Source organism: Cetorhinus maximus, chromosome 12 (genome assembly GCF_964194155.1).
Source record: "Cetorhinus maximus chromosome 12, sCetMax3.hap1.1, whole genome shotgun sequence".
NCBI classification, from domain to species: domain Eukaryota; kingdom Metazoa; phylum Chordata; class Chondrichthyes; order Lamniformes; family Cetorhinidae; genus Cetorhinus; species Cetorhinus maximus.
The window spans coordinates 43,549,898-43,575,709 of record NC_135890.1 but is presented as its reverse complement, the minus strand read 5'-3'; the positions used below and the strand labels follow the sequence as shown (position 1 = coordinate 43,575,709).

At 43.5% G+C, this 25,812-nt stretch overlaps 1 protein-coding gene across 1 annotated transcript; it reads left to right on the top strand.

Annotated features, from left to right (window-relative positions):
* Positions 1 to 2,386: 2,386 nt before the first annotated feature.
* Positions 2,387 to 17,674, top strand: LOC144688046 (integumentary mucin B.1-like). The gene is made up of 5 exons (XM_078554697.1): positions 2,387 to 2,440; positions 7,558 to 7,659; positions 9,134 to 9,185; positions 15,522 to 15,630; positions 17,346 to 17,674. The coding sequence occupies exons 1-5, from the start codon at positions 2,411 to 2,413 to the stop codon at positions 17,506 to 17,508; spliced, it is 456 nt and encodes a 151-aa protein (XP_078410823.1). The 5' UTR covers positions 2,387 to 2,410; the 3' UTR covers positions 17,509 to 17,674.
* Positions 17,675 to 25,812: the final 8,138 nt, after the last annotated feature.

Genomic DNA, 25,812 nt, shown 5'->3' with positions numbered 1-25,812 from the left:
TCTTCAACAGAACTAAGGAAAATTAGAAAAGAGGTGAAATATAAGCTGGTTTAGGGGGGAGTGGGATAAGTAGAGCTGGATAGAGGGCCAGTGATAGTTGGAGATAGCCAAAAGATGTCATAGACAAAAGGACGAAGAGGTGTTGAAGGTGGTGATATTATCTAAGGAATGTGTTAATAGGTGACATTAAGGGTAGAAAGCAGGACGAGCAAGGTACAGATAGCACTAGTGGGGGTGGGGTGGGGGGAAGGGATCAAAATAGGCTAAAAGGTAGAGATAAAACAATGGATGGAAATACATTTAAAAATAATGGAAATAGGTGGGAAAAGAAAAATCTATATAAATTATTGGAAAAAAGGGGGATCGGAAAGGGGGTGGGGATGGAGAGGAGAGAGTTCATGATCTAAAATTGTGGAACTCAATATTCAGTCCGGAAGGCTGTAAAGTGCCTAGTCGGAAGATGAGGTGCTGTTCCTCCAGTTTGCGTTGAGCTTCACTGGAACATTGCAGCAGGCCAAGGACGGACATGTGGGCATGAGAGCAGGGTGGAGTGTTGAAATGGCAAACGACAGGGAGGTCTGGGTCATGCTTGCAGACAGACCGAAGGTGTTCCGCAAAGCGGTCACCCAGTCTGCATTTGGTCTCTCCAATGTAGAGCAAACCGCATTGGGAGCAGCGAATGCAGTAGACTAAATTGAGGGAGGTGCAAATGAAATGTTGCTTCACTTGAAAGGAGTGTTTGGGCCCTTGGATGGTGAGGAGAGGGGAAGTAAAGGGGCAGGTTTTGCTTTCTGACACTTCCCTTCACTTCCTTGACCTCTCTGTCTCAATTTCTGGTGATAGACTGTCCACCAATATTCATTACAAGCCTACCAGCTCCCACAGCTATCTCGACTACAGCTCCTCACACCCCGCTTCCTGTAAGGACTCCATCCCATTCTCTCAGTTCCTTCACCTCCGTCGCATCTGTTCTGATGATGCCACTGTTCAAGAACAGTTCCTCTGACATGTCCTCCTTCTTCCTTAACTGAGGTTTTCCGCCCATGGTGGTTGACAGGGCCCTCAACCGTGTCCGGCCCATCTCCCGCGCATCCGCCCTCACACATTCCTCTCCCTCCCAGAACCATGATAGGGTCCCCCTTGTCCCCACTTATCACCCCACCAGCCTCCGCATTCAAAGGATCATCCTCCGCCATTTTCGCCAACTCCAGCATGATGCCACCACCAAACACATCTTTCCTTCACCGCCCCCGGCAGCATTCTGCAGGGGTCGTTCCCTCCAGGACACCCTGGTCCACTCCTCCATCGTCCCCTACACTGCAACCTCCTCCCACGGCACCTTCCCATGCAACCACAGACGGTGCAACACCTGCCCCTTCACTTCCCCTCTCCTCACCGTCCAAGGGCCCAAACACTCCTTTCAAGTGAAGCAACATTTCACTTGCACTTCCCTCAATTTAGTCTACTGCATTCGCTGCTCCCAATGCGGTTTCTTCTACATTGGAGCGACCAAACACAGACTGGGTGACCGCTTGTCCGTCCGCAAGTATGACCCAGACCTCCCTGTCGCTTGCCATTTCAACACTCCACCCTGCTCTCATGCCCACATGTCCATCCTTGTCCTGCTGCATTGTTCCAGTGAAGCTCAACGCAAACTGGAGGAACAGCACCTCATCTTCCGACTAGGCACTTTACAGCCTTCCGGACTGAATATTGAGTTCCACAATTTTAGATCATGAACTCTCTACTCCACCCCCTTTCCGATCCCCCTTTTTTCCAATAATTTATATAGATTTTTCTTTTCCCACCTATTTCCATTATTTTTAAATGTATTTCCATCCATTGTTTTATCTCTACCTTTTAGCCTATTTTGATCCCTTCCCCCCACCCCACCCCCACTAGGGCTATCTGTACCTTGCTCATCCTGCTTTCTACCCTTAATGTCACCTATTAGCACATTCCTTAGATAATATCACCACCTTCAACATCTCTTCGTCCTTTTGTCTATGACATCTTTTGGCTATCTCCACCTTGCACTGGCCTGCTATCCAGCTCTACTTGTCCCACCCCTTCTTAAACCAGCTTATATTTCACCTCTTTTCTATTTTTACTTAGTTCTGTTGAAGAGTCATATGGACTCGAAACATTAACTGTGTTCCTCTCATGTATAATGGGTGGTTGATCTGATACCTTTGAATTTGCAGATATATTTTAGGCCCTGCCCTACATCCAGCAGAATATGGGGCAGAACATACATGGGGCTTAAAACTCTCTTCTCCCTAAACTTTGCCCAGGATCAATTGGGTTTATTTCCTAACAAGGCATCTATATTTTGGGTAGTTTCTTGGTTACTGTCTCAATGTTTATTTATTTTTCTTAAGGTATTACTCATTCAACACTTATAGTTACCATGCCTGAAACTACAATACCTACATGTAAGGTATGTCATATTTAATGCTGTTAAATAAAGACTTCCTGTGTAAGAATGAGTTTTTTAAAAATATAAATATCTTGTTAAGAATCACTCACAATACTATGATAGAGTTTCTAAGTATGTAGAAAATTTACTGTTTTCCGCTTGGAACAACATCTTAAACATAACAGGAAAATTTCCAGCGTTCATTGTTTCATAAGCTCACTTACAATATGTTAATTCCAGGAATTGTATGTTGAGGAAGAATGAGTCTGAAGCTAGCCTGTACCTTAAAACTGGTTTATTTCCAAGACCACAAAATGAAGTCACAGACTCTCCCAGTTACTCCTCACCTCAGCATCCATTTGCTCTCACTTATACTCTTTTGCGCATAGCTAATGAACAGAAAGGGGATAAATGAACAAATCAAATTAAACAATTTAAGGGAGCAGTCCCTTAAAGGGACACTTGTAACAAAATAACAAAAAGTAAAAATCTTAAAGGAAACTTAACAAACTAAATCAAAATTTTGTTTTGGGGGGTCAACATTGCACCCTAGCTCTGATCTCTGAAGGCCTCCCACCTGTGTACATACCAAATTAACAAATAAAGGGGACAAATTAATAAAAGATCAAACAAACAAATTAAAGGGAAGGCCCTTAAAGGGAAACAGCAACAAAAAAGTCACCATCACAAAGGAAACTTATAACAATCAAATTAAAATGTGATTGTCAGTGTCAGTGAAGCACCCCAGCCTCTGTGGTGCCCACCAGTCACGGAAGACCTCCAACATGTCGGTGGACACCACATGCTCCCTTTCCAGGGACACCCAGCCATGAACATAGCTGTGGAAGAGGGGCAGACAGTTGGGTTGGACAACCTCCTCAACCGCCCGCTGCCTGGACTTATCAATAGCCAACTTGACCAGGCCCATAAGCAGGTCCTCCTCCCTCCCTGCCCCCCACCGCACCAGGAGCCCAAAGATTAGGAGCGTGGGGCTGAAGTGTAACCAAAAATTAAGAAATACATTTTTAAGATAACTAAAAAGAGAGTGCAAATGACTTCAACCTTTAGACACGTGGTCCACGGAATCCACAAGGCCGCAAAAAGCAGACGTTTCTTGGGAGTCCATGAACCGACGCAATGTATGGTTTTATGGGATTGTGCCATTTATGCTCTTTTGATGCATAATGAATGAACAGAGAATTATTCCCGTTTATACTCATTTGAGTGCGAACAAATTAACAAAAGGAGGACAAATTAAAAAATTAACAAAAGGTCAAATAAAGTAATAAAAGTAATTAAAGGGGCACCATAACTAAAGAATAAAAACACAAACGAAACTTACAAAAATTCAAACTAAAATGTGATTTTCAAGGTCAATAAAGCACCCCAGCCCCCGTGGTGCCCACTGATCACAGAAGGCGTCCAATGTGGCAGTGGATTTTTTTTTATTCATTGATGGGATGAGGCCTTTGCTGGCTAAGCCAGCATTTATTGCCCATCCCTAGATGCCCTTGAGAAGGTGGTGGTGAGCTGCCTTCTTGATCCGCTGCAGCTCATGTGGTGTAGGTACATCCACTGTGCTGTCAGGAAGGGAGTTCCAGGATTTTGATCCAGCGACAGTGAAGGAACAGTGATATATTTCCAAGTCAGGAGGGTGAGTGACTTGGAGGGGAACTTCCAGGTGGTGGTGTTCCCATTATCTGCTGCCCTTGTATTTCGAGATGGTAGCAGTCGCAGGTTTGTAAGATGCTATCTAAGGAGCCTTGGTGAACTTCTGCAGTGCATCTTGTAGATGGTACATGCTGCTGCTACTGCACATCGGTCATGGAAGGAGTAACTGTTTGTGGATATGGTGCCAATCAAGCAGGTTGCTTCCACCTGGACAGTGTCAATCTCCTTGAGTGTTGTGGGAGCTACACTCATCCAAGCAAGTGGAGAGTATTCCATCACACTCCTGACTTGTGCCTTGTAGGTGGTGGACAGGCTTTGGGGAGTCAGGAGGTGAGTTACCTGCTGCAGGATTCCTAGCCTCTGACCTGCTTTAGTTGCCACAGTATTTATAGGCTAGTCCAGTTCACTTTCTGATCAAAGGTAATCCCCAAATGTTGATACTAGGGGATTCAGTGATGGTAATGCCATTGAACATCAATGGGCGTTGGTCAGATTCTCTCTTGTTGGAGATGGTCATTTTCTGGCACTTGTGTGGCGCAGATGTTACTTGCCACTTGTCAGCCCAAGCCTGGATGTTGTCCAGGTCTTGCTGCATTTGGACATGGACTGCTTCAGTATCTGAGGATATGTGAATGGTGCTGAACAGAATCACAGAATCACACTCGGCCCATCGTCTCTGCACCGACACGTGAGAAACACCTGACCTACCTACTTAATCCCATTTACCAGCACTTGGCCCATAGCCTTGAATGTTATGATGTGCTAAGTGCTCATCCAGGTACTTTTTAAAGGATGTGAGGCAACCAGCCTCCACCACCCTCCCAGGCAGAGCATTCTAGACCGTCACCACCCTCTGGGTAAAAAAGTTTTTCCTCACATCCCCCCTAAACCTCCTGCCCCTCACCTTGAACTTATGCCCCCTTGTGACTGACCCTTCAACTAAGGGGAACAGCTGCTCCCTGTCCACCCTGTCTATGCCCCTCACAATCTTGTACACCTCGATCAGGTCGCCCCTCAGTCTTCTCTGCTCCAACGAAAACAACCCAAATCTATCCAACCTCTCTTCATAACTTAAATGTTTCATCCCAGGCTCCATCCTGGTGAATCTCCTCTGCACCCCCTCCAGTGCAATCACACCCTTCCTATAATGTGGTGACTAGAACTGCATACAGTACTCCAGCTGTGGTCTCACCAAGGTTCTATACAACTCCAACATGGTCTCCTTACTTTTGTAATCTATGCCTTGATTGATAAAGGCAAGTGTCCCATATGCCTTTTTCCCCACCCCACTAACATGCCCCTCCACCTTCAGAGATCTATGGACACACACGCCAAGGTCCCTTTGTTCCTCAGAACTTCCTAGTGCCATGCCGTTCATTGAATACTTCCTTGTCAAATTACTCCTTCCAAAGTGTATCACCTCTCACTTTTCAGGGTTAAATTCCATCTGCCACTTATCTGCCAATTTGACCATCCCATCTATATCTTCCTGTAGCCCAAGACACTCAACCTCACTGTTAACCACCCGGCCAATCTTTCTTGAGCAATCATCAGCGAACGTCCCCACTTCTGACCTTATGATAGAATGAAGATCATTGATGAAGCAGCTGAAGATGTTTGGGCCTAAGGCACTACTCTGAGGAACTCCTGCAGTGATGTCCTGGAGCTGAGATGACTGACCTCCAACAACCGTAACTATCTTCCTTTGTGCAGTTATGACTCCAACCAGTGTAGAGTTTTCCCCCTGATTACAACTGATCAGTTTTGCTCGGGCTCCTTGATGCCACACATGGTCAAATGCAGCCTTGATGTCAAGGGCAGTGACTCTCATCTCACTTCAGGAGTTGAACTCCTTAGTCCATGTTCGAACCAAGGCTGTAATGAGGTCAGGAGCTGAGTGGCCCTGGAGGAACCCAAAGTGGGCATCAGTGAGCAGATTGTTGCTAAGCAAGTGCCGCTTGATAGCATGGTTGATGACCCCCTTCCATTACCTTACTGATGATCGAGAGTAGACTGATGGTAATTGGCCAGGTTGGATTTTTCCTGCTTTTTGTGTACAGGACATACCTGGGCAATTTTCCACATAGCCAGGTAGTTGCCAATGTTGCATCTGTAATTAAACAGCCTGGCTAGGGGCGCTGCAGGTTCTGGAGCACGAGTCTTCAGTACTGTTGCTGGAATGTTGTCAGGGCCCATAGCCTTTGCAGTATCCAATGCCTTCAGCTGTTTCTTGATATCACGTGGAGTGAATCGAATTGGCTGAAGACTGGCATCTGTGATGCTGGTGACTTATGGAGGAGGCCGAGATGGATCATCCACTCGGCACTTCTGGCTGGAGATTCTAGCAAATGCTTCAGTCTTATCTTTTGCACTGATGTGCTGGGCTTCCCCATCATTGAGGATAGGGATATTTGTGGAGCCTCCTCCTCCAGTGAGTTGTTTATTTGTCCACCACATTCACAACTGTGTATGGCAGGACTGCCACAAGACGCTGCTTGCTCCCTCTCCAAGGATACCCGGCCGCGAACATAGCTGTTGAAGAGGGAAAGACAGTTGGGTCGGAGGACACCCTCAACTGCCTGCTGCCTGGCCCTATCAATAGCCAACTTGGCTAGGTACAGGAGCAGGCCCAGAGGTAGTCCTCCTCCCTCCCCGCGCCCTGTTGCACTGGGTGTCCAAAGATTATGAGCATGGAACTGAAGTGCAACCAAAAATTTTTAAAATAACTAAAAAAGGGTGCAGCTTACAACTTACACATGCGTGGTCCATGGACTCCACAAGGCCGCAAAAAACGCAAGCATCTTGGGAGTCCGTGAACCGACGCAATCTACAGTTGTATGGAATTGTTCCCATTTATATTCTTTTGATGTATAACGAATGAACAGAGAATTGTGCCCATTTCTACTCTTTTGAGCACCAAATTAACATTTAAAGGGGACACATTAACATAGGTGTACCAATACCCATCACTTGTTTAACAATGCAGTTGCCTTAGCAATGTAATTGCCATTGAGCATAGTGATTGTCCTTGGGCCTTAACGATGTAACTAATAAAAATTGACATAATACACATCCTAGATGAAGCTCGAGCCTTATGAGATTACCACTTCCAGATGGACCATACCACTACAGTATCTTTGCATCATTCCCAGTACAATCTGGGTACTGTACTGACCTTTTTTTTTCGCAAAACTGTCTCTTTAAATAGCTACTAACAAGCATAAAGCCACAAAATTCTGTCATCATGTTAGTGGAAAATTGATAATATTTATCCAATGTATTGCCAAATTCCTTTAATACCCATACTTTGCAAAATCTAGTCCACTCTATTTCCTACCTCCTTTAACTACCTTAAGTCTTAAATGTGAAATTCTTGCCAGGTCATAGTGTTCAATAAATTCCATATTTTTATATTGTTGACATTTTCATGTAATCACAACTTTTTTTGGCATCTTTTTCATTTCTAGATTGGACGTGATCCAAATAACTCATGCATTTCTTATAGCTGTGTAAACAATTCACAAATGATTCATAAAATAGCCTGTGAAGAGCTTGAAGAGTGTTCTGAGGTTTGTACCATGAAAGGCGACATGCTGTGATGTACTAGTGTTACAAAATTTAAGGCTGAGTAGTTGGGTTTGATTTCTAGGTGCAGCATTGCCTATTTACCATGTTTTCTGTTGTTTCTGTTTTTCTAACAAGTAACCCAAATGAATAACTTGTAAGACACCTAGTTGAATGCCTTCTGAAACTGTATCCTTTTTATCTATCGAGATGGTCATCTCATCAAATCTCCCACAAAAATTTGTGAAGCTTTACTTGCCTTTAAAAAAATAGTGCTCACTGCCCCCAATTAATCTAGATATTTATGTGTTAATCATGTGCATATTTATTGTTCCTACAAGTTAGGCCACAAATGATGTTAGACTTACTAAGGTCTACTGTTCCCCTATTTATCCTTCTTGATTAAAAATATGACCTCAGACACTTTTCAATCCAATGGCCCAATTTTCATGTTTAATGAGAATTGAAAAGTTGTAACTAGAACCTTTCTTGATTCCTGTCTGCAACCTAGCGTTAAAGTCACCTCATGTTCCATCAATTGCTTTTCAGAATCAGTTCTTTTTCTACAGTTATTTTAAACAATTATTCTATATTCTTCTCTATGTAAACCAACATCCTCTTAATCACCATTTCTAAAAACCATTGTCGAATATTTATTCAACATCTGTCATAACATGATCCTTAACAATTCGATTCCTTCACTCCTGAGCAATTCTACCCTTTCCTTAACTATTACTTTCCCTTTTATATGCTTGTAAAAGGCCTTGCTATTTCCTATAGTATCTGCTCACCTTTTCTCATACTGCCTGTTAGCCCTTCAAAATTACTACACTCTCTATATTCCTTATATTTATCAATCATATAGTTAGCCCTAACTTATTCATGTATCAGCCTTTTAAATTTAATCTTAGAGTTAATCTCTGTATCCATTGTATTTTTGTGCTTAATCTGTTTTAAATCCTGATGTGTGAGATGTTTCACTTTGGGAAAGATAAATATCTGCAGTTCATTTGTGAATTTGCCTGTGTAGTTTGCGCTTTTCTAATCACAGTCACCGCTTACAAATTATTCACATGAACTCCTTAGTGGTTCAAAAGTTAAATGCACCAAATAGGTGTGTTACTAAGGTCCCAGGTTTGATTACTTATTTATGCTGAGAATGTTTATAGTGGCGGTGGGATCGCTTTAATTGACCTCAATGCTCCTACTAAGATAGTGAAAGGAAAATTCTCCAGGGTTCCCATTCCTTGTCATAATCTAGGCATTCTTGCAGTGGCATATGCACATATGAACATCAGATCAGGGTGGGCATTGATACCCTGGATTTGTAAAAACCACAATTGTGCATTAAGGAGTATTCGTTGATGTGACATAATTGAGCTATCAAATGGGTGGTAGAGAGGAAGAAGAACTGAGAAAAATAATGATATATTTGAGCGATATGCATGTTAATTATTCAATATTTTTTTCTGTTGTTAGTCTGAAAAAATCTGGGATGACGTTCATTGCTGCTATTCATGTCATCAACGAGGTAAAGATTTAATATTTGTGTATCACAATTATTTTGGCAGTTATTCTTCACTAAAGATGCAATATCAGTACAGATCAAATTTAAAGGAGGCATTTTAAAACAGAACCATATTCTAAAGTCCCGTATTCCCGTAGTTCAGGAGTCCCATGGGTCCCACTCGCAAATTGGTATTCCGTTTTGGAGACTGATGAGGGCGCTGGTTCCTCCAGGGAGTGCGGACGGAGCCAAGCATCTGGCACCAAAAGCAGCCTGTCTGTACAGGAGGGGAGGAAGGGAGGAAGAGCAATAGTAATAAGGGATTCTATAATCAGGGGAACAGATAGGCGCTACTATGCCGTCAACGTGACTCCGGGATGGTATGTTGCCTCCCTGGTGCCAGGGTCCGGGATGTCACTGAACGGCTGCAGAGCATCCTGAAGGGAGAGGGTGATAAGGCAGAGGTCATGGTACATGTTGGTACCAATGACATAGGTAGAAAGAGGGATGAGGTCTTGCATCAAGAATTCAGGGAGTTAGGCAGTAGACTAAAAAGCAAGACCTCTCGGGTTGTAATCTCTGGATTACTCCCAGTGCCATGTGCTAGTGAGCTCAGAAATAGGAGAATAACGCAAATGAAAATGTGGCTTAAGAGTTGGTGCAGGAGGCAGGGTTTTAGATTCCTGGATCACTGGGACCGTTTCTGGAGAAGGTGGGACCTGTACAAGCGGGACGGTCTACATCTGAACCAGAGTGGGACTAACATCCTTGCGGGAGTGTTTGCTAGTGCTGTTGGGAGGAGTTTAAACTAATTCGGCAGGGGGAGGGGACACAGAATGTTAGCAGAATAGGGACACATCATAATACAGTAAACCAATCAAGCCATAGGGAGTACAGCTACAATAAGCCTCAAGGGAGTAAGACAGGCTGGATGGCCTCTACTTTAATGCTAGGAGTGTTACAGGTAAAACGGATGAGTTAAGGGTGAGGATTGACACGTGGAATTGTGATATAGTAGCCATCACTGAGACGTGGTTGAGGGAAAGGCAGGATTGGCAGCTCAACATTCCGGGATATAGAATCTTCAGGCGAGACAGGGGAGGGGGTAAAAGAGGAGGTGTTGCATTATTAATTAAGGAGTCCGTTACTGCAGTAAGGAGAGATGATATCTTGGAGGGGGCATCGAATGATGCTTTGTGGGTAGAGCTTAGGAATAAAAAAGGGGCAACCACATTATTAGGTGTTTATTATAGACCCCCAGATAGTCAGCGGGAAATTGAGGAGTAAATATGTGCACAATTTGTGGAGGTGTGTAAAAACAATAACAATAGTGTAATTACATTAGGTGATTTCAACTTTCCCAACTTTAATTGGGATAGACATAGTGTTAAGGGCTTGGATGGAGTGGATTTCTTGAAATGTGTACAGGAGAACTTTGTAGGTCAATACGGAGAGGGTCCAACAAGGGACGGTGCATTGCTGGACCTAATTCTGGGGAATGAAGCCGGACCAGTGGCTGAGGTGGTGGTGGGCGAGCATTTTAGCGATAGCAACCACAATATGGTACAGCTTAAGTTTGTTATGGACAAAGAAATCGACAAGTTGCAAAAAAATGTTTTGGATTGGGGGAGAGTGGATTTTAGTAAAATAAGGCAAGATCTGGCCAAGGTAGACTAGGAAAGTCTGTTGAAGGGTCATGTGGACCCGAAACGTCAGCTCTTTTCTTCTCAACCGATGCTGCCAGACCTGCTGAGTTTTTCCAGGTAATTCTGTTTTTGTTTTGGATTTCCAGCATCCGCAGTAGCTTTTTGTTTTTAGACTAGGAACAGTTACTTGTGGGGAAATCTACAGAGGAACAGTGGGGGTGTTCAAAAACGAAATGGGGAGGTTACACAATATGTTCCCTCTAGGGTGATAGGAAGGAGTAACAAGCCCAGAGAACCATGGATGACCAGAGATATTCAGGTTACGATGAGAAGGAAAAGAGAGGCTTTTAGCAGGTACAAGGGAAGCAAATCAGCAGAGGCATTAGTGGAGTACAGGGAGCTTAAGAAAGCAATTAGGAGAGCAAAGAGGGGATATGAGAAAGCTCTGGCTGGTAAAAGTATGGAAAATCCTGATATTCTATAAGTATATCAATGGGAAGAGGATTATCAGGGAAAGAGTAAGGCCCATAAGGGACCAAGGGAGCAATCTATGGGTGGAGCCAGAGGACATCGCTAGAATGTTGAATGAATACTTCACGTCCGCCTTCACCCAAGAGAATGAGTGCGAACGTATCGAACTCGGGGAGAGAGACTGCAAGGTTCTTGAACAAATTGATATAGGGAGTGACAAGGTATTGGAGGTATTAGCAGGCTTAAAAGTGGTCAGATCTCCAAGTCCCGATGATGTGTGTCCCAGACTGTTGAGGGAGGCAAGGGAGGAGATAGCAAGGGCTCTGACCCAAATTTTTAATTCCTCTCTGGCCAAGGGGGAGGTGCCAGAGGACTGGAGAACAGCTAATGTGGTTCCGCTATTTAAGGAGGGTTGTAGAGAAAAGCCAGGGAACTACAGGCCAGTGAGTCTCACGTCAGTGGTAGGGAAACTATTGAAGAAATTTCTGAAGGAGAGTATCTATCTCCACTTGGAGAGGCAAGGTTTGATCAAGGATAGTCAGCATGGCTTTGTCAGAGGGAGGTCACACCTAACAAATTTGATTGAATTTTTTGAGGAGGTGGCCAGGTGTGTAGATGAGGGTAGTGCAGTTGATGTAGTTTATATGGATTTCAGCAAAGCCGTTGACAAGGTCCCACATGGGAGACTTATAAAGAAGGCAAAGGCACATGGGATACAGGGTAATTTGATAATTTGGATTCAAAATTGGCTTAGTTGTAGTAGGCAGAGGGTGATGACAGAAGGATGCTTTAGTGACTGGAAGCCAGTGTCCAGTGGCGTACCACTGGGATCTGTGCTCAGTCTCCTATTTTTTGTCATTTATATAAACGACATAGATGACTATGTGGGGGTTAGGATTAGTAAATTTGCAGATGACACAAAGATTGGCCGGGTGGTTAACAGTGAGGTTGAGTGTCTTGGGCTACAGGAAGATATAGACAGAATGGTCAAATGGGCAGATAAGTGGCAGATGGAATTTAACCCTGAAAAGTGAGAGGTGATACACTTTGGAAGGAGTAATTTGACAAGGAAGTATTCAATGAACGGCATGGCACTAGGAAGTTCTGAGGAACAAAGGGACCTTGGCGTGTGTGTCCATAGATCTCTGAAGGCGGAGGGGCATGTTAGTGGGGTGGGGAAAAAGGCATATGGGACACTTGCCTTTATCAATCGAGGCATAGATTACAAAAGTAAAGAGGTCATGTTGGAGTTGTATAGAACCTTGGTGAGACCACAGCTGGAGTACTGTGTGCAGTTCTGGTCGCCACGTTATAGGAAGGATGTGATTGCACTGGAGAGGGTGCAGAGGAGATTCACCAGGATGGAGCCTGGGATGAAACACTTAAGTTATGAAGAGAGGTTGGATAGACTTGGGTTGTTTTCGTTGGAGCAGAGAAGACTGAGGGGCGACCTGATCGAGGTGTACAAGATTATGAGGGGCATGGACAGGGTGGATAGGGAGCAGTTGTTCCCCTTAGTTGAAGGGTCAGTCTCAAGGGGGCATAAGTTCAAGGTGAGGGGCAGGAGGTTTAGGGGGGATGTGAGGAAAAGCTTTTTTACCCAGAGGGTGGTGACAGTCTGGAATGCACTGCTTGGGAGGGTGGTGGAGGCTGGTTGCCTCAAATCCTTTAAAAAGTACCTGGATGAGCACTTAGCACGTCATAACATTCAAGGCTATGGGCCAAGTGCTGGTAAATGGGATTAAGTAGGTAGGCCAGGTGTTTCTCACGTGTCGGTGCAGACTCGATGGGCCGAAGGGCCTCTTCTACACTGTTATTCTGTGATTCTGTGATCCATAACAAAGGACAAGGGGGAAAACATTCAAAATGGCAAATGGTATTATGAAGTTCTTTTTCATATAAGTGCAATAAACCAGTGAAATGGGTATTAGGTATGCGGCAATTGAGGGTGACTATAGATTCTTTCCCAAATGATGAAGTCAGATTGCCTGAATCACCTCTCTCATTTTCCTTTGTCTTGTGAACTTGCCAAAGTATTTATGGCAATGTTTGTTAACAATCAGAAGAAATAGTTCTTCCTTGGAACAAACATCAGGGAAGTAAGTTTCTACTTTGAGTGCAATTGGGAAATTGGGTACAAATTGTGTTTGAAATTTTATTGGTTAGATTACATTTCAGGTTTCCCCAATAAATTACTTGCATAATCACAAACATAAAATTGTCCATGAACCAACACAAGCATGTAATTCTGAGTATCAACACATAATTCTTTTTCCCCTTTGCATTAAGGAGTATTCATTGATGTATTTCAGAATGGTAACCTGGCACAATTTTATTAATACTGCATTCACAAACAATAAGTATTTTTAACCAAATTGTCTAGCCCACCACCTGTGAGCAACCTAATTTTAAGTCACTTAAAAATTTATTCTGAACCATTTATTATCTTCACTGGTGAACGCTAGCCAGCTTAGTTAAAAAAAAATAAAACTTCCAAAATGTGCCTACCAGTGCATGTGAGCCTAAAAATAAGTTTAATTGAAGAGCCTCTTGAAGGGCCGAAAATGGATGCAATTGGCAGAAACTCAGCCTGCTGATTAAATTGATCTGGGGATGTTGTGTGTTTTGTGGGAGGGCTGACTTCCAGAAGATGCTCTTTAAATCAGTAAAGATTGTGGAAACTTTGATTTGCACTGGGCGTAGCTTACGCCTAAAATTCCTCATTTTTTTATGTTGCTTTGTCCTACCTTGGGCAAACTTCCCAGTATGATCAAACCAGCACAACATAAATACAGCTCTGAGTCATTATTTTGATCTGAGGATGAGGCCAGTTTTCTGGTCAGAGCTAGCATCTGGTGAAAAGATTTTTAAACCAACATTAAAGTTTTCCTCCGAGTTCCTTAAACCTGTTGATAATATATTGTTGGTCTCTTCATGGTAATAAGTCTACTAGAAGCAGCCTTCAGCGTGTTATCTAGTTCTTATTTATCCTGTTGAAACTTCATATGATTTCCTTAAAGTTTTTCTTTGCTCCCTGTCTACCCTGATGCTCTTATAGTATTGGAAGAATGGGTGGAACTTGTGCTTTCCCCCATAGCGAATTTGGTGATGGTTGGGCATTTAATCAGGCAGGAGCCTGTCTCCACTCCGATTAAGCCTGTGGCAGGAAGGCCCATGGGTAGCTTTCCCACACCCCCCATGACAAAAATTGAGGCCCTTAAGTAGGCAATTAATGCTCACTTAAGAGCCTCATTCCACTGTCACTAGCAGTGGGCTGGGGCTAACCATATGGGAAGCATTATCAGCAAACCCATACAGAATTGCTTGTGTTCCCGGGGGTGAGGTGGTCCCTTCATTCAATGGCACAGTGCCTGATTTAGGGATGCAGCATCGGGAAAGGGGAAGACATTGAAAGTGACCCCCTGCCCTGCAACCCCCACCCATGACCCCCATTTCTGCAGTCACTCAGCTCTGGCATGGGATCCGGTGATGCTCTTAGGCCTTGGATGGGTGTCATACTGGCAGCAATTACCATCTCCCTGGTGTCCACCTCTGATTGGCCAGCAGCTCTAGGTGGGTCAGACTTCCTCCCCCAGGATTTTTGATCCCAGGAGAAGGCCGGCTGCTAGCCTGTCAAGTGCCTACAAATGGAACAAGATGTGGTGGGCCTTCCTGAAAATTGGCAGGGCTTGCCTCTCCCTGGCTTCATTGCCAGCAACCGAGACCCCAGTCATCTTCACAAGATTCTGTTCAATGTTTTACTCTCCATCTATTGCTGTACCTGATTTCAGTTTCCCATTCTTTCCCTAATGCCATTTTTTGCACTTTGTGTTGTTGCCAGCTTAATGAAATTTCATTCTGAGATGAACACAACCTTGGAAAATGGTGGTGGTGGGCATTTAATCAGGCAGGAGGGTGGCAGTGTTCCTCGGAAGAAGAGTCATACAGACTTGAAACGTTAACTCTGTTTTTCTCTCTCTACAGATGCTGCCAGACCTCCTGAATGTTTTCGGCATTTTCTGTTTTTACTTGGAAAATGGTGGATGTAGTTGTGTTGGGGCTCTTCCTTTTTTGGGAATATTTGACTTGCCTTTTAAGGAGTAGAGCCTTTGCCTGCATCCTCTACAAAAAGAGATAGAAAGAGATGGGGAAGAGCTTTGAACAGGGAATATATTCTTCCTGTTTAATTCTTTGCTGTGATGACTGCTTATTTTACTGTTATTTTAATATATTTTTTTCACAGTCGAAACTTGTAAAGCTGAACCTTATAAAAAGACTGTTAAGGTGGAATCCTGTAAACCAGTTGTTATTAACCTCAGTCGATGTGAAGGTTATTGTCCAGGATCAGCAAAGTAAGTAGCATTTTCCCAAAGTTTGGTATGTAATTAGGCAATATTATCAACTACTGAATGAATAATTCAAAGGAAATCAATATACCTATAAAATTAGTAAGTGTACGTGTGCCTTAACACCAAATATTACTTGTGAAAAGATGGAAAGGGTTATTTTGGTGAGCCAAAATTCACACCAATTTGATTGATTTTTATAGCACTAGTCATTTGTGTTGATTGTCCCAGCATTATGCTTTAGGATACTGCCTTCAACCTTGTAAGAGGACCACGTTATGAACCTTGCCAAGAGTTTAATTCCTGGCCTATAGAAGCCCAGATTTTCCTGTTTGTTACCACTTGAATTGTCATCCCTTTGTTGGTTCTCCTTCTCTTCTACCCATTGCAAGGGGGAAGAATTGCCATTGGATACCCTCTTTGGTGCCAAAAACAAGGATCAAGTAAAAAAAAATTGAAACAAGAATTCAAGAAAATCCAAATGAAGATGTTTTTATAAAAATATAGTAAAGAAATATTTAACATATATTTATCTCAAGATGGTGTCCTTTCGATCACCTTCCATATATTTACTGCTGTTTAGCAGTCCTGTGCATCCACTTCACCTGAACTTAATTTACATCTAATGCACTGAATGGCAGAAAATTAGTGTTTAAACTATTTTCCTCTTGTTTGAGGCAAGCTTTTCCCTACCCCCCAGAAATACTGGCAGAAAATGGGCAAATACTAAAGTGCGTAGAGATGAGTTGTCCATTTCCTGGCATTGTCCACTAATTACAAACCCAAAATTGTATTGATCATAGAACAATTTGCATTAATATGGTGCATTTAATGTAACTAACATTCCAAATTGTTTAACAAGTAAATATTTGGAAAACAGATGTCAAAGCAGGAATTGAGAAAGTAGAAGGAATGACCAAAGTTTTGGTTAATGAAATGGGTCACAATAAGTTATTAAAGGTGGAGATTGGGGGAAAAAAAAGTTTGCATTTATATAGTGCCGTTTTGTGATCTCAGGATGATAACCAATTAAGTATTTTTGAAATATAGTCACTGTTGGAAAGTAGAGATGAAAAGTGCAAGTAGTAAGTTCTAAAGAGTATGATTATTCTGCCAACTACAACTATAGAGGGCAAAGGGAGGGAAATGGTTTAAGGTGGCTGGAGTCAGAGGAACAAAGCGCCAGGAAGAGAAAATCGACTTAAGAGGATTGCTGAGATTGGGTTGCGTAAGGCCATAGAGGGATTTAAAAGATGATGAGAATTTTTAAAGATTCTAAATGTAACACATTGAGTCCCAGTCCTCCAGTTTTAATTTGCAAAAATAGAGGTGATAGGTGAATATGATTTTGTGTAGAACAGGTTTTTGTCTGGCAGAGTTTTGGACAACTTAGAGTCTTAGAAGACCAAGAAATCGTGTGCTAGAGTAGTCATGTCTGGAGGTGATGAAGACACGGATAAGGGTTTCAACAACAGAGGGGCTCAGGTAGAATCGAAGAGGGTTGGAGCTTTGTCTCTGAATGTTGCTCCCTTCAAGGATAGCTCCCTGCGAATTTCCATTTATCGATTCAGTTGAAATCATATCTTCAAACATTCAATATCATTACTAATTGTAGCACATGAAAAATGTAATTAAAGGCCTTTGATGAAATTGTTGCATAAGTAAAATGATTTGATGTTTACGTTTGCTTCCCTGTAACGGATGGTTTGGTCATCTTTCAGATATGAAGTTATCGTAGGCCGTATGATGCACGAGTGTACATGCTGTCATGAAGATGAGATAGAAGAAAGGCAATTAGAACTTCAGTGTGACATTGTACATAATGTCTTCAAATATATTTTCATCAAGTCTTGTACATGCAGAGAATGTAAGGGCTCAGAGTAATTAGTAATGTGACGATGGATTCGCTCAGCAGCATACAACTTATGTAGATGATTTGGAAATATGAAGTTAAACTCAACTAGGAAAATTGCTTTTGCAATGTAGTTGCTAACTTGCTCTGAATCATATGCTGTATGACAATAAAGTGAATATCTTATTTCAAGTAAAATATTCCTCTGCTGTCATAGGTTTGAGAGATCTTTCCTTTCTGTTGCAAACCTATTGACTTTTAAGTAATTATGAATGATAATAAATTTCTTTACAAACAATAGAATCCATCTTGTAGTTCTCATCACAAGTTTTGATCTATTTTATCCCAAAATTTACAAGAAGCACATAAACCCACATCCTCATGACTTAGAGGTTCTAAGTCATACTCCAGAGGCTTGGACAATTAATCTAGGTGGAAACAAAAATTTGGGATATGCATTTCTGATGACACCCTGTCGCAATCCAGCTCATTGCTGTATATATAAATTAAGTGGTGTGCTGTTAAAATGGCCCACTAAAGTGGCACCCACACTGGAAGAAAATCAGGGCCACTCAGTAAAAGCCATCAGCTTCTTACACTTCAGGAGTATTTCTCTCTCATGTGCCAGTGCTATCTGATCATTATTTTTGGTCACTCAGAAACCATCAGTACTTTGAACCTCCTAAGCTCTCCACACAGTTCTGTTGTTTTTCCATCCCTCTTCCCAGCTGAGCTCTGGCCTTACCTTCCCCATCTCATACGGAACATGTCTTATACACTTTCCCTGTGAGGTGATGCACTTGGGCAGGACAAACAAGGCACAGGAAAACATGATGAATGGTAGGACCCTGGGAAGTACCGAGGATCAGAGGGACCTTGGTGTGCATGTCCACTGGTCCCTTAAAGGTAACGGGACAGGTAGATAAGGTGGTTAAGAAGGCATATGGGATACTTGCCTTTATTAGCCGAGGCATAGAATATAAGGGAGGTTGTGCTGGAACTGTATGAAACATTGGTTAGGCCACAGCTAGAGTATTGCGTGCAGTTCTGGAATCCGCATTATAGGAAGGATATGATTGCACTAGAGAGAGGGTGCAGAGGAAATTTACCAGGATGTTGCCTGGGCTGGAGAGTTTTAGTTATGAGGAGAGATTGGATAGACTGGGGTTATTTTCCCTGGAGCACAGGAGATTGAGGGGGACTTGATTGAGGTGTATAAAATTATGAGGGGCATAGATAGGATAGACAGCAAGGAAGTTTTCCCTTTGGCGGAGGTATCAATAACCATGGGGCATAGATTTAAGGTAAGGGGCAGGAGGTTTAGAGGGGATGGGAGGAAGAATTTTTTCACCCAGAGGGCGGTAGGAATCTGAAACTCACTGCCTGAAAGGTTGGTAGAGGCAGAAACATTTAAGAAGTATTTGGATGTGCACTTGCGATGCCATGGCATACAAGGCTATAGGCTTAGTGCTGGAAAATGGGATTAGAATAGATAGGTACTTGTTTGACTAGCGCAGACTCAATGGGCCGAAGGACCTTTATCTGTGCTGTAGACCTCTATGAATCAATGCTCTCAACCTCCCCAAAATGGCAGAAGATGTCAAAATAACTGTTGTCAACTACACCAAATTGGAAACTCCTGAGAGGTCCACCAGTGCTCATGATCTTGACTGGAACTTCAGTTCAGAATTATCCTCACTCTTTGCAGAGACAGTTACTCCAGCTCCTTTGCAGATGGTGGAACATACACTTCTTTGGTCAAACTAGCCAACCCTCCAGATTAGCACCAACATACTTAAAACACAGAGAAGGGGCAGCAGCAGAAAGTTGAGCCCAAATTTCAGAATCAAACAGTTACTGTCACAGAATCAGGAAAAACTGGAGCTTCAAACGTACAGGCACAACATGCAATCGATCCAGGAGCAGGAGAGAAGTGACCACCAACTCACCAAGACAAAAAGCAGGGAGGCATAAGTGCACATGAAGAAACAAAGTGCAGCATTAGAAGCCAAACTGCAGGTTAGGCTCAAGGATGAGGAAGATACAAACATGAGGGAGGTGAAGATACAAACATGAGGGAGGTGAACCCTCAACTTCCAGGAAGAAAATAGTAGACTCCAATAAGAAAGAGAACGTGAGTCTGCTCTATAAATGAACAGAGTGGACACTCCCTCAGAAGGAGAAATTAAGTCTATGGTACCCCACCAAGGAAGACAGATTGCCGACAAAAAGAGGAAAAACAACACTAAGGAGTGTAAGAAGTGAACCAAATGTTGATACCTGAGCATTTGTAACACTAAGTACTACAACTTCAATTCCAGACCAACAAAACCATCCCAAAGCAGTTGAGACTACCACTCCTCCAGACTTGAAAAGAATGAGATCTTCTGAAGAGTCGTAAAGACTCCAGACTGTCTGAATCTGTAAAGTCAGGAATTTGTGGGGAGGAGGGGTAGCATGTAAATATTATTGTAAATACATTTGTGTAAAGGCTTGGGGGGAGGTTTTGTATTAGAGAATTTGGAACTGTAAGGGTTAATGTAGGACTGGGGAAACAGTACCACCCAAATTATGATGTAGACGGTCACATGGGAGTAGTGGAGTGCAGTTGAGAGTCTGATACAAGTTGGCTTGATGATAGCACCTAGTCAAAACTTTATTTAGGATACAGTCATGTGTTATTAATAAGCAGTTATTGTTCAACCATACACACCGATGGGCCTCTTCAAGAGACAACATACAACCTTATAACATTGTCTAACATCATAATTCTCTTTGGCTCTACATCCCTCTAATCTTCCATCAATCACCTGCTTCAGCAAATTCTCCTGCCTTAGGATATGGCCAATCCAACTTTGTTGCCTTTTCTTGAATGATCTTTCCTCCTCCACTATCCTGAGAACTTTTTAATTGCTTGTGTTCTCCAACTGACCCGCACCATCCTTCTCCTGAACCACATTTCACAACTTACTAGCCTTTGGGTGTCTGCTTTTCTCAAGCTCTCTGTTTCAATCTTGAGCACTCCAAATCACGGCCTTGATCATTTTTTTCTTAAGATCACTACTCATCTTATGCTGGGCAATTCTGTATGTTTGGAACATGCATTTTTTGCCATTGCTATTCTAGCTCTGATTTCTTTATGGCAGTAACCATCTTCTGTCAAAATATTTCCAAGGTACTTAAATTTTAATACTAGTTCCAGTTGTTGAACATTCTTACTTTTCCACCATTATTTCTTCCAATCTTCATAACTTTTGCCTTTGTCACATTGTGTGTGATTCTATAAGTTTTCGCCATTTCATTCATTACTATCCGTAGATCTTCTGCTATGCAAACCACTAGGGCCTGGTCGTCTGCAAATCTCGCCACCTTCAATTGATCTCCTACTTTGACACCCTTCTGTACTTCATCTAGTGGTTTCTTTTATCATGGCTTCTGCATATGTATTAAAGAGCAATGTTGAGTGTAGACAGTCTTGTCTCACCCCATGCCCAAATACACAGACTAAGTTTCACCAAATACTATACAGGTTGTAGCAGTCTCTCCCATGTGCAGAGCTACAATCATTTTATTTTACGTCTTTAATCAACTCTTATTGCCTCCAGCACTTTTATTTTTCCATGGGATGTTAGCATCACTGGCAAAGCCACCATTCATTGCCCATCCAAATTGCCCTCGAGAAGGGGATGGTGAGCCACTTCTTGAACCACTGCAGTCCTTCTGGCATAGGTACACCAACAGCTTTTGCCAGTTCACCTGGTCATAAGCTTTCTCATATTCCAGAAAGGAGTAAAGTATTCTATGTTCCTTTCGCTTAAGACTCTCATCACTGCTATAGTCTCTCTAGTTCAACAACTCATCCTAAAACTGAATTGATTACAACCAATGTAATGATTTGCTTTGGCTCCCAATCTATTTACTAGGATCTTTAACATTACCTTGGATGCATGTGCAATCAAAGTTATGCATTTTGTGGTATTTGCCTTTTTCTCCAGTGGGACCATTGCTCATCTCAAAAAGGGCCATTCTCCCTTAGCATCCATTTCCTTACACAATTTGATTAACTCTCTTGTTGGTTCTCTCCAAGTCCTTTGATCATTCCTGCAGGGATTCCATCATATCCTTCTACTTTTCCTGGCTTCAATTCTTTTATAGCTCTAAATAATTTGTACCTCCGAAGATTAGGTCCTAAATAATCTTGGGAAATGTCATCTTCTTTCTCTGGTTCTAGTTCTGTTGGTTGACCACCTTTGTCACACAGGTCTTTGATGCACTCTTTCCATTATTTTTTACCTCCTCAGGTTTTATAAACAGTGTACCATCTCTATCATCAACACCTCTTTGAGCTTGTTTAGCTCTCCTTCTCTCAGTTAATTTATTTTTCCTCATAGATCCTGCCTGTTCTTCCTTTTTTTTGTAGTTCTTTCAATTCGCTGCACTGCCTTCCCCACCAACTGTCTCTTGCCCAGTCAGTCGCTCTTAGCTCATTGTTTACTTTTCTGTACTTCGTTTACCTTCGTTTGTGCTTTTGTTCTTCCACTTTCTTCTCTCATCCATTTTTTCAACATTTCTTCTGAGAACCACAGCTTTTTAACGCTTTTTCCTTTCACCAAACCAATATTTTCTTTAACACTTTCTAAGATGTCACTTGTCAACCTATCCACTAACCTTGGCAATTGCTTTCTGAAGTACTTTTAACCTCCTAACTTTTTTTCTACTGCTTCACAGAACATGTGCCCCTTAGAGTCCTGTGTCTTCTCTCAATTCCACTGAGGCTTTTGATTTCCCATTTTGATTCTCAAGAGAGAAATGGAAAGATAAAGCCTGAATATTCTCTGCCTGACAAGTAGGATGTAGAGCTTGCAGTGATTTTGAAAGTGAAAAGAGCCAAAGAGACATTGCTATAAAGTTGGATAATGAAATGACAAAGTGCATGATGAGAATTGATACACACAGTGATGGACTGCTGAAGGTGGGGCTCCACGCTGATCCAGTCAATGTTGTTACGATAGCAGTGTCCACATGAGAGCACCTGGATGAAGAAGTGGAGACAGAATACAGTATCAGAAAGTGGAAGAACTATTATTAAAGGAAGGTGGAAACAGCTTCCTAGTGATGAAGGGAGACTGGAATACTAGTAGGTGAAGCAGAGGTGGAAATTAAGTTGAAGTTGGAAACCATGGACTGGGTGTCATAAACAACAGAGGAGATACTGGTGGGGTTCTGTAGAAGACAGAAGCTGTGCATCCATCTATACATGTTTTAAGCATAATCAGAGGAAACGGTACACACAGAATTCACTTGGGGATCTGAGGGGGTAGCACATTGATTACATCCTTGTCGAGCAGAGATATCAAAGCAGCATGAAGAATTCATGTGCCTACCCAGGTGCTGACATGGACTATAATCTGGTTGCCTTGAAAATAAAATACTCAAGAGTATACAGCACAGAAACAGGTCATTTGACCTAACCATCCATGGCAGTGTTTATGCTCCACTCGAGCCTCCTCCTATCTTTTCTCCTATAAATCTATTATTGTTACCAAGTATCCATTCTCCACCATATGCTTTTCCAGCTTCCCTTTAAATGCATCAATACCATTCGCTTCAAACTCTCCCTCATATAAAAAGTTCCACATTCTCAACATCCTTAGGGTAATTTTCTTTTGAATTTCCTGTTAGATTTCTTGGTTATGATCATATATTGATGGCTTCTAGTTATGCTCTGCTCCACAAGAGGAAATGTTCTCTCTGTATCCACTCTAATCAAGGTTTGATAGAGATTTGGCATAACTTCCTTACTTTTCAATTCTATCCTTCTAGAAATATTGGGTGAAATGATCCCAAATTTGCACTAAGTGTGGTAGCGGGCAGGTAAAATGACGCTTTACCTGCCAGCTGCAATGGCGGCTTCTGACTCTATCATCCCAACCTACTGCAATAATTATGCATTCCCGGGAAACAAGCCGTTTCAAGGGCGGGCAGGCTCTCATTCGTCCGCCATGCCATCACCTCACTGCTTCATCATGCTGGGCACCATACTTAACATGCAGCCACGCACACACCCCTCAGTACTTCCAGCCCATGGCTGCTGCATGGGAGACATGGCCCGAAACACAAGACGACTGCAGCCCGCAGGTTCAATTACACACCCGTCAAGCACCTTTCGAACGCAGTGGAGACCCGCCGTGATGTCCTCGACCCCCAACCCGGCCACAGGATGTGCAGCAACATCACTAATCCGGCTTGGGAGGCAGTAGCAGTGGTGGTCAGTGCCAACGCCCTGCAAAAGAGGACAGCCACCCAGTGCCGCAAGAAGATGAATTATCTCCTCCATTTGAACAGGTAAGGCACTCATCTCATCACTCCCAATTCTCACACTCACAAACCCATCACACATCTACAGGGCCCTCACTTACTGCCGGTTCTAGGGACATCTTCATTCACTCACTCACACATACATACATACCTTCATTGTCCTCATCACGTTCATAGGATCACTCACCACCCACACATGCCAAGCGTGCTTACCATCTGGACAGACAGGCATCCTGCTAACACTTGCTCCATCTCTATTCATGCAGGACAAGCTGGCACACAACAAGAGGGAGAGGTTGCAGACCGGTGGAGGAATGCCAGAAATCAAGATCCTCATGGACTTTGAAAACAGATTCCCTAGGTCCCCGGCATTCAGAGGTCTGCTGGAGGCCAGAAATCTGCTGAGTCCAAGTCAGATGACGAGCCTCTGAACTCGGTCATGTCATAGTTGCTGGAGCTGCAAAGGCAAGCTCAGGAACATCAGAAGGGATGTCCGCTGCACTCCTCAGATTGCAAGGCACGATGGAGGAGTCCATCCACCTTCATTCTGACGTGATAGTGCTAGCAAGCCAAAGCACTGAGGTCAACACTGGTAGGAAGGTGGCCACCATGGGGACCTTGGTCCAGGACATCTTTCCTGCACTGCTGTGCAGACTGAACTCCATCACTGACACCATGGTTGGCTTCCAACAGAGTGTACATGAGAGGGGTGTGGGGCAGCTCAATCTCACTTCAGCTACCCCTTCTCCTCAAGGAGTCAGCCATGGGCCCTTCGACACACATAGGGAGGAGGATCAGCAGATGTTCCTCCCGGGGCCATCCACCCAGGTGACTCCGGAAGTGCCCGGCCCATCTGAATCCCCTCTTCCTGTGGCCTCAGCAGCTCCAGCTCCACAGGCCTAGGAGGGTGCCACTGCCACACAACAGGATCCCGAAAGCAGATCGGGCCTCCAGGTCTTAGCCCTCCAGAGGACGCCCGCCAAGATCATCACAGACATCAGCATGCTGCTTCCACCTCTGCTATGGACGTCCGAGGAGCACCAAGACGTAGCGGCAGGGTTAGGAAAGTTAAGAAGGTGTAACTCTTTTGTTTTACAAAACAAATTAACAAATCAAGGGATAAATTAAGAGGCAGCCCCTTAAAGGAAGCTGCCAAAACAAGAGATAAAATTTAAAGGAAACTTACCAACATTAAATGAAAAAGTGATTAAAGGGGTCGATGAAACACCCCAGTCCCTGCGGTGCCCACCGAGCATGGAAGGCATTGACAGGGCCAGCAGACACTGCGTGTTCACCCTCCAGGGACACTCGGATGCATACATAGCCCTGGAAGAGGGGCAGACAGTTGGGTTGGACAACCCCCTCAATCACCCGCTGCCTGGACCTGTTGATGGCCATCCTGGCCAGACCCAGGAGCAGGTTCATGAGGAGGTCCTCCTCCCTCCCCAACCCCTTCCACACTGGATGCCCTTAGACCAGGAGTGTGGGACTGAAGTGCAAACAAAACAAGAGTATAAGGTTTTTCAAGAAACAAAAAAAGTGTGTGCGCAGCCCACAGCAACCACGGATTCCACAAGGCTACAAAAGACGCAGACATCTTGGGAGTGCATGAAGCGACACATCATACGGTTGTACGGGACTGCTGCATGCAACACCCTCCATCCCAGGTCCCCGATGGAAAGTGGGAGAACACCCCTGTATAGAGCCCACCATCGGAGGGCAACAAGGCATGCCAGGCTGTGTCTGGGCGGCAGGCAAGGGAAAAGAAGTGAAGGGTGTGCAGCAGCAGCCCACACAGGAAACCCCTCTGCGCCATGCTAAAGGGCACGGAGGGAATTTCTGCAAGGTGACTCAGGGTGTGGGGCTTCAGCTCCCAAGGCAGGGTTCGGGACTTGGGCCCAATGTGGAATTCCACCCGAACAAGGGTTCACTTGGACAGAAGATCAACGCACGTACCTGTGCCTCGAGCGTACAGTTGAAATCCTCCAATCCTTCCCCCCTAGGCTAGGAGACTCATG

What these genes read in the sequence shown, in the direction of transcription:
- LOC144688046 (XM_078554697.1), top strand. Translation starts at nt 2,411, where the DNA reads ATGCCTGAAACTACAATACCTACATGTAAG. An exon ending in CTACAATACCTACATGTAAG is followed by an intron (nt 2,441 to 7,557) that starts GTATGTCATATT and finishes TTTCATTTCTAG; the next exon opens with ATTGGACGTGATCCAAATAA. An exon ending in CTATTCATGTCATCAACGAG is followed by an intron (nt 9,186 to 15,521) that starts GTAAAGATTTAA and finishes TTTTTTTCACAG; the next exon opens with TCGAAACTTGTAAAGCTGAA.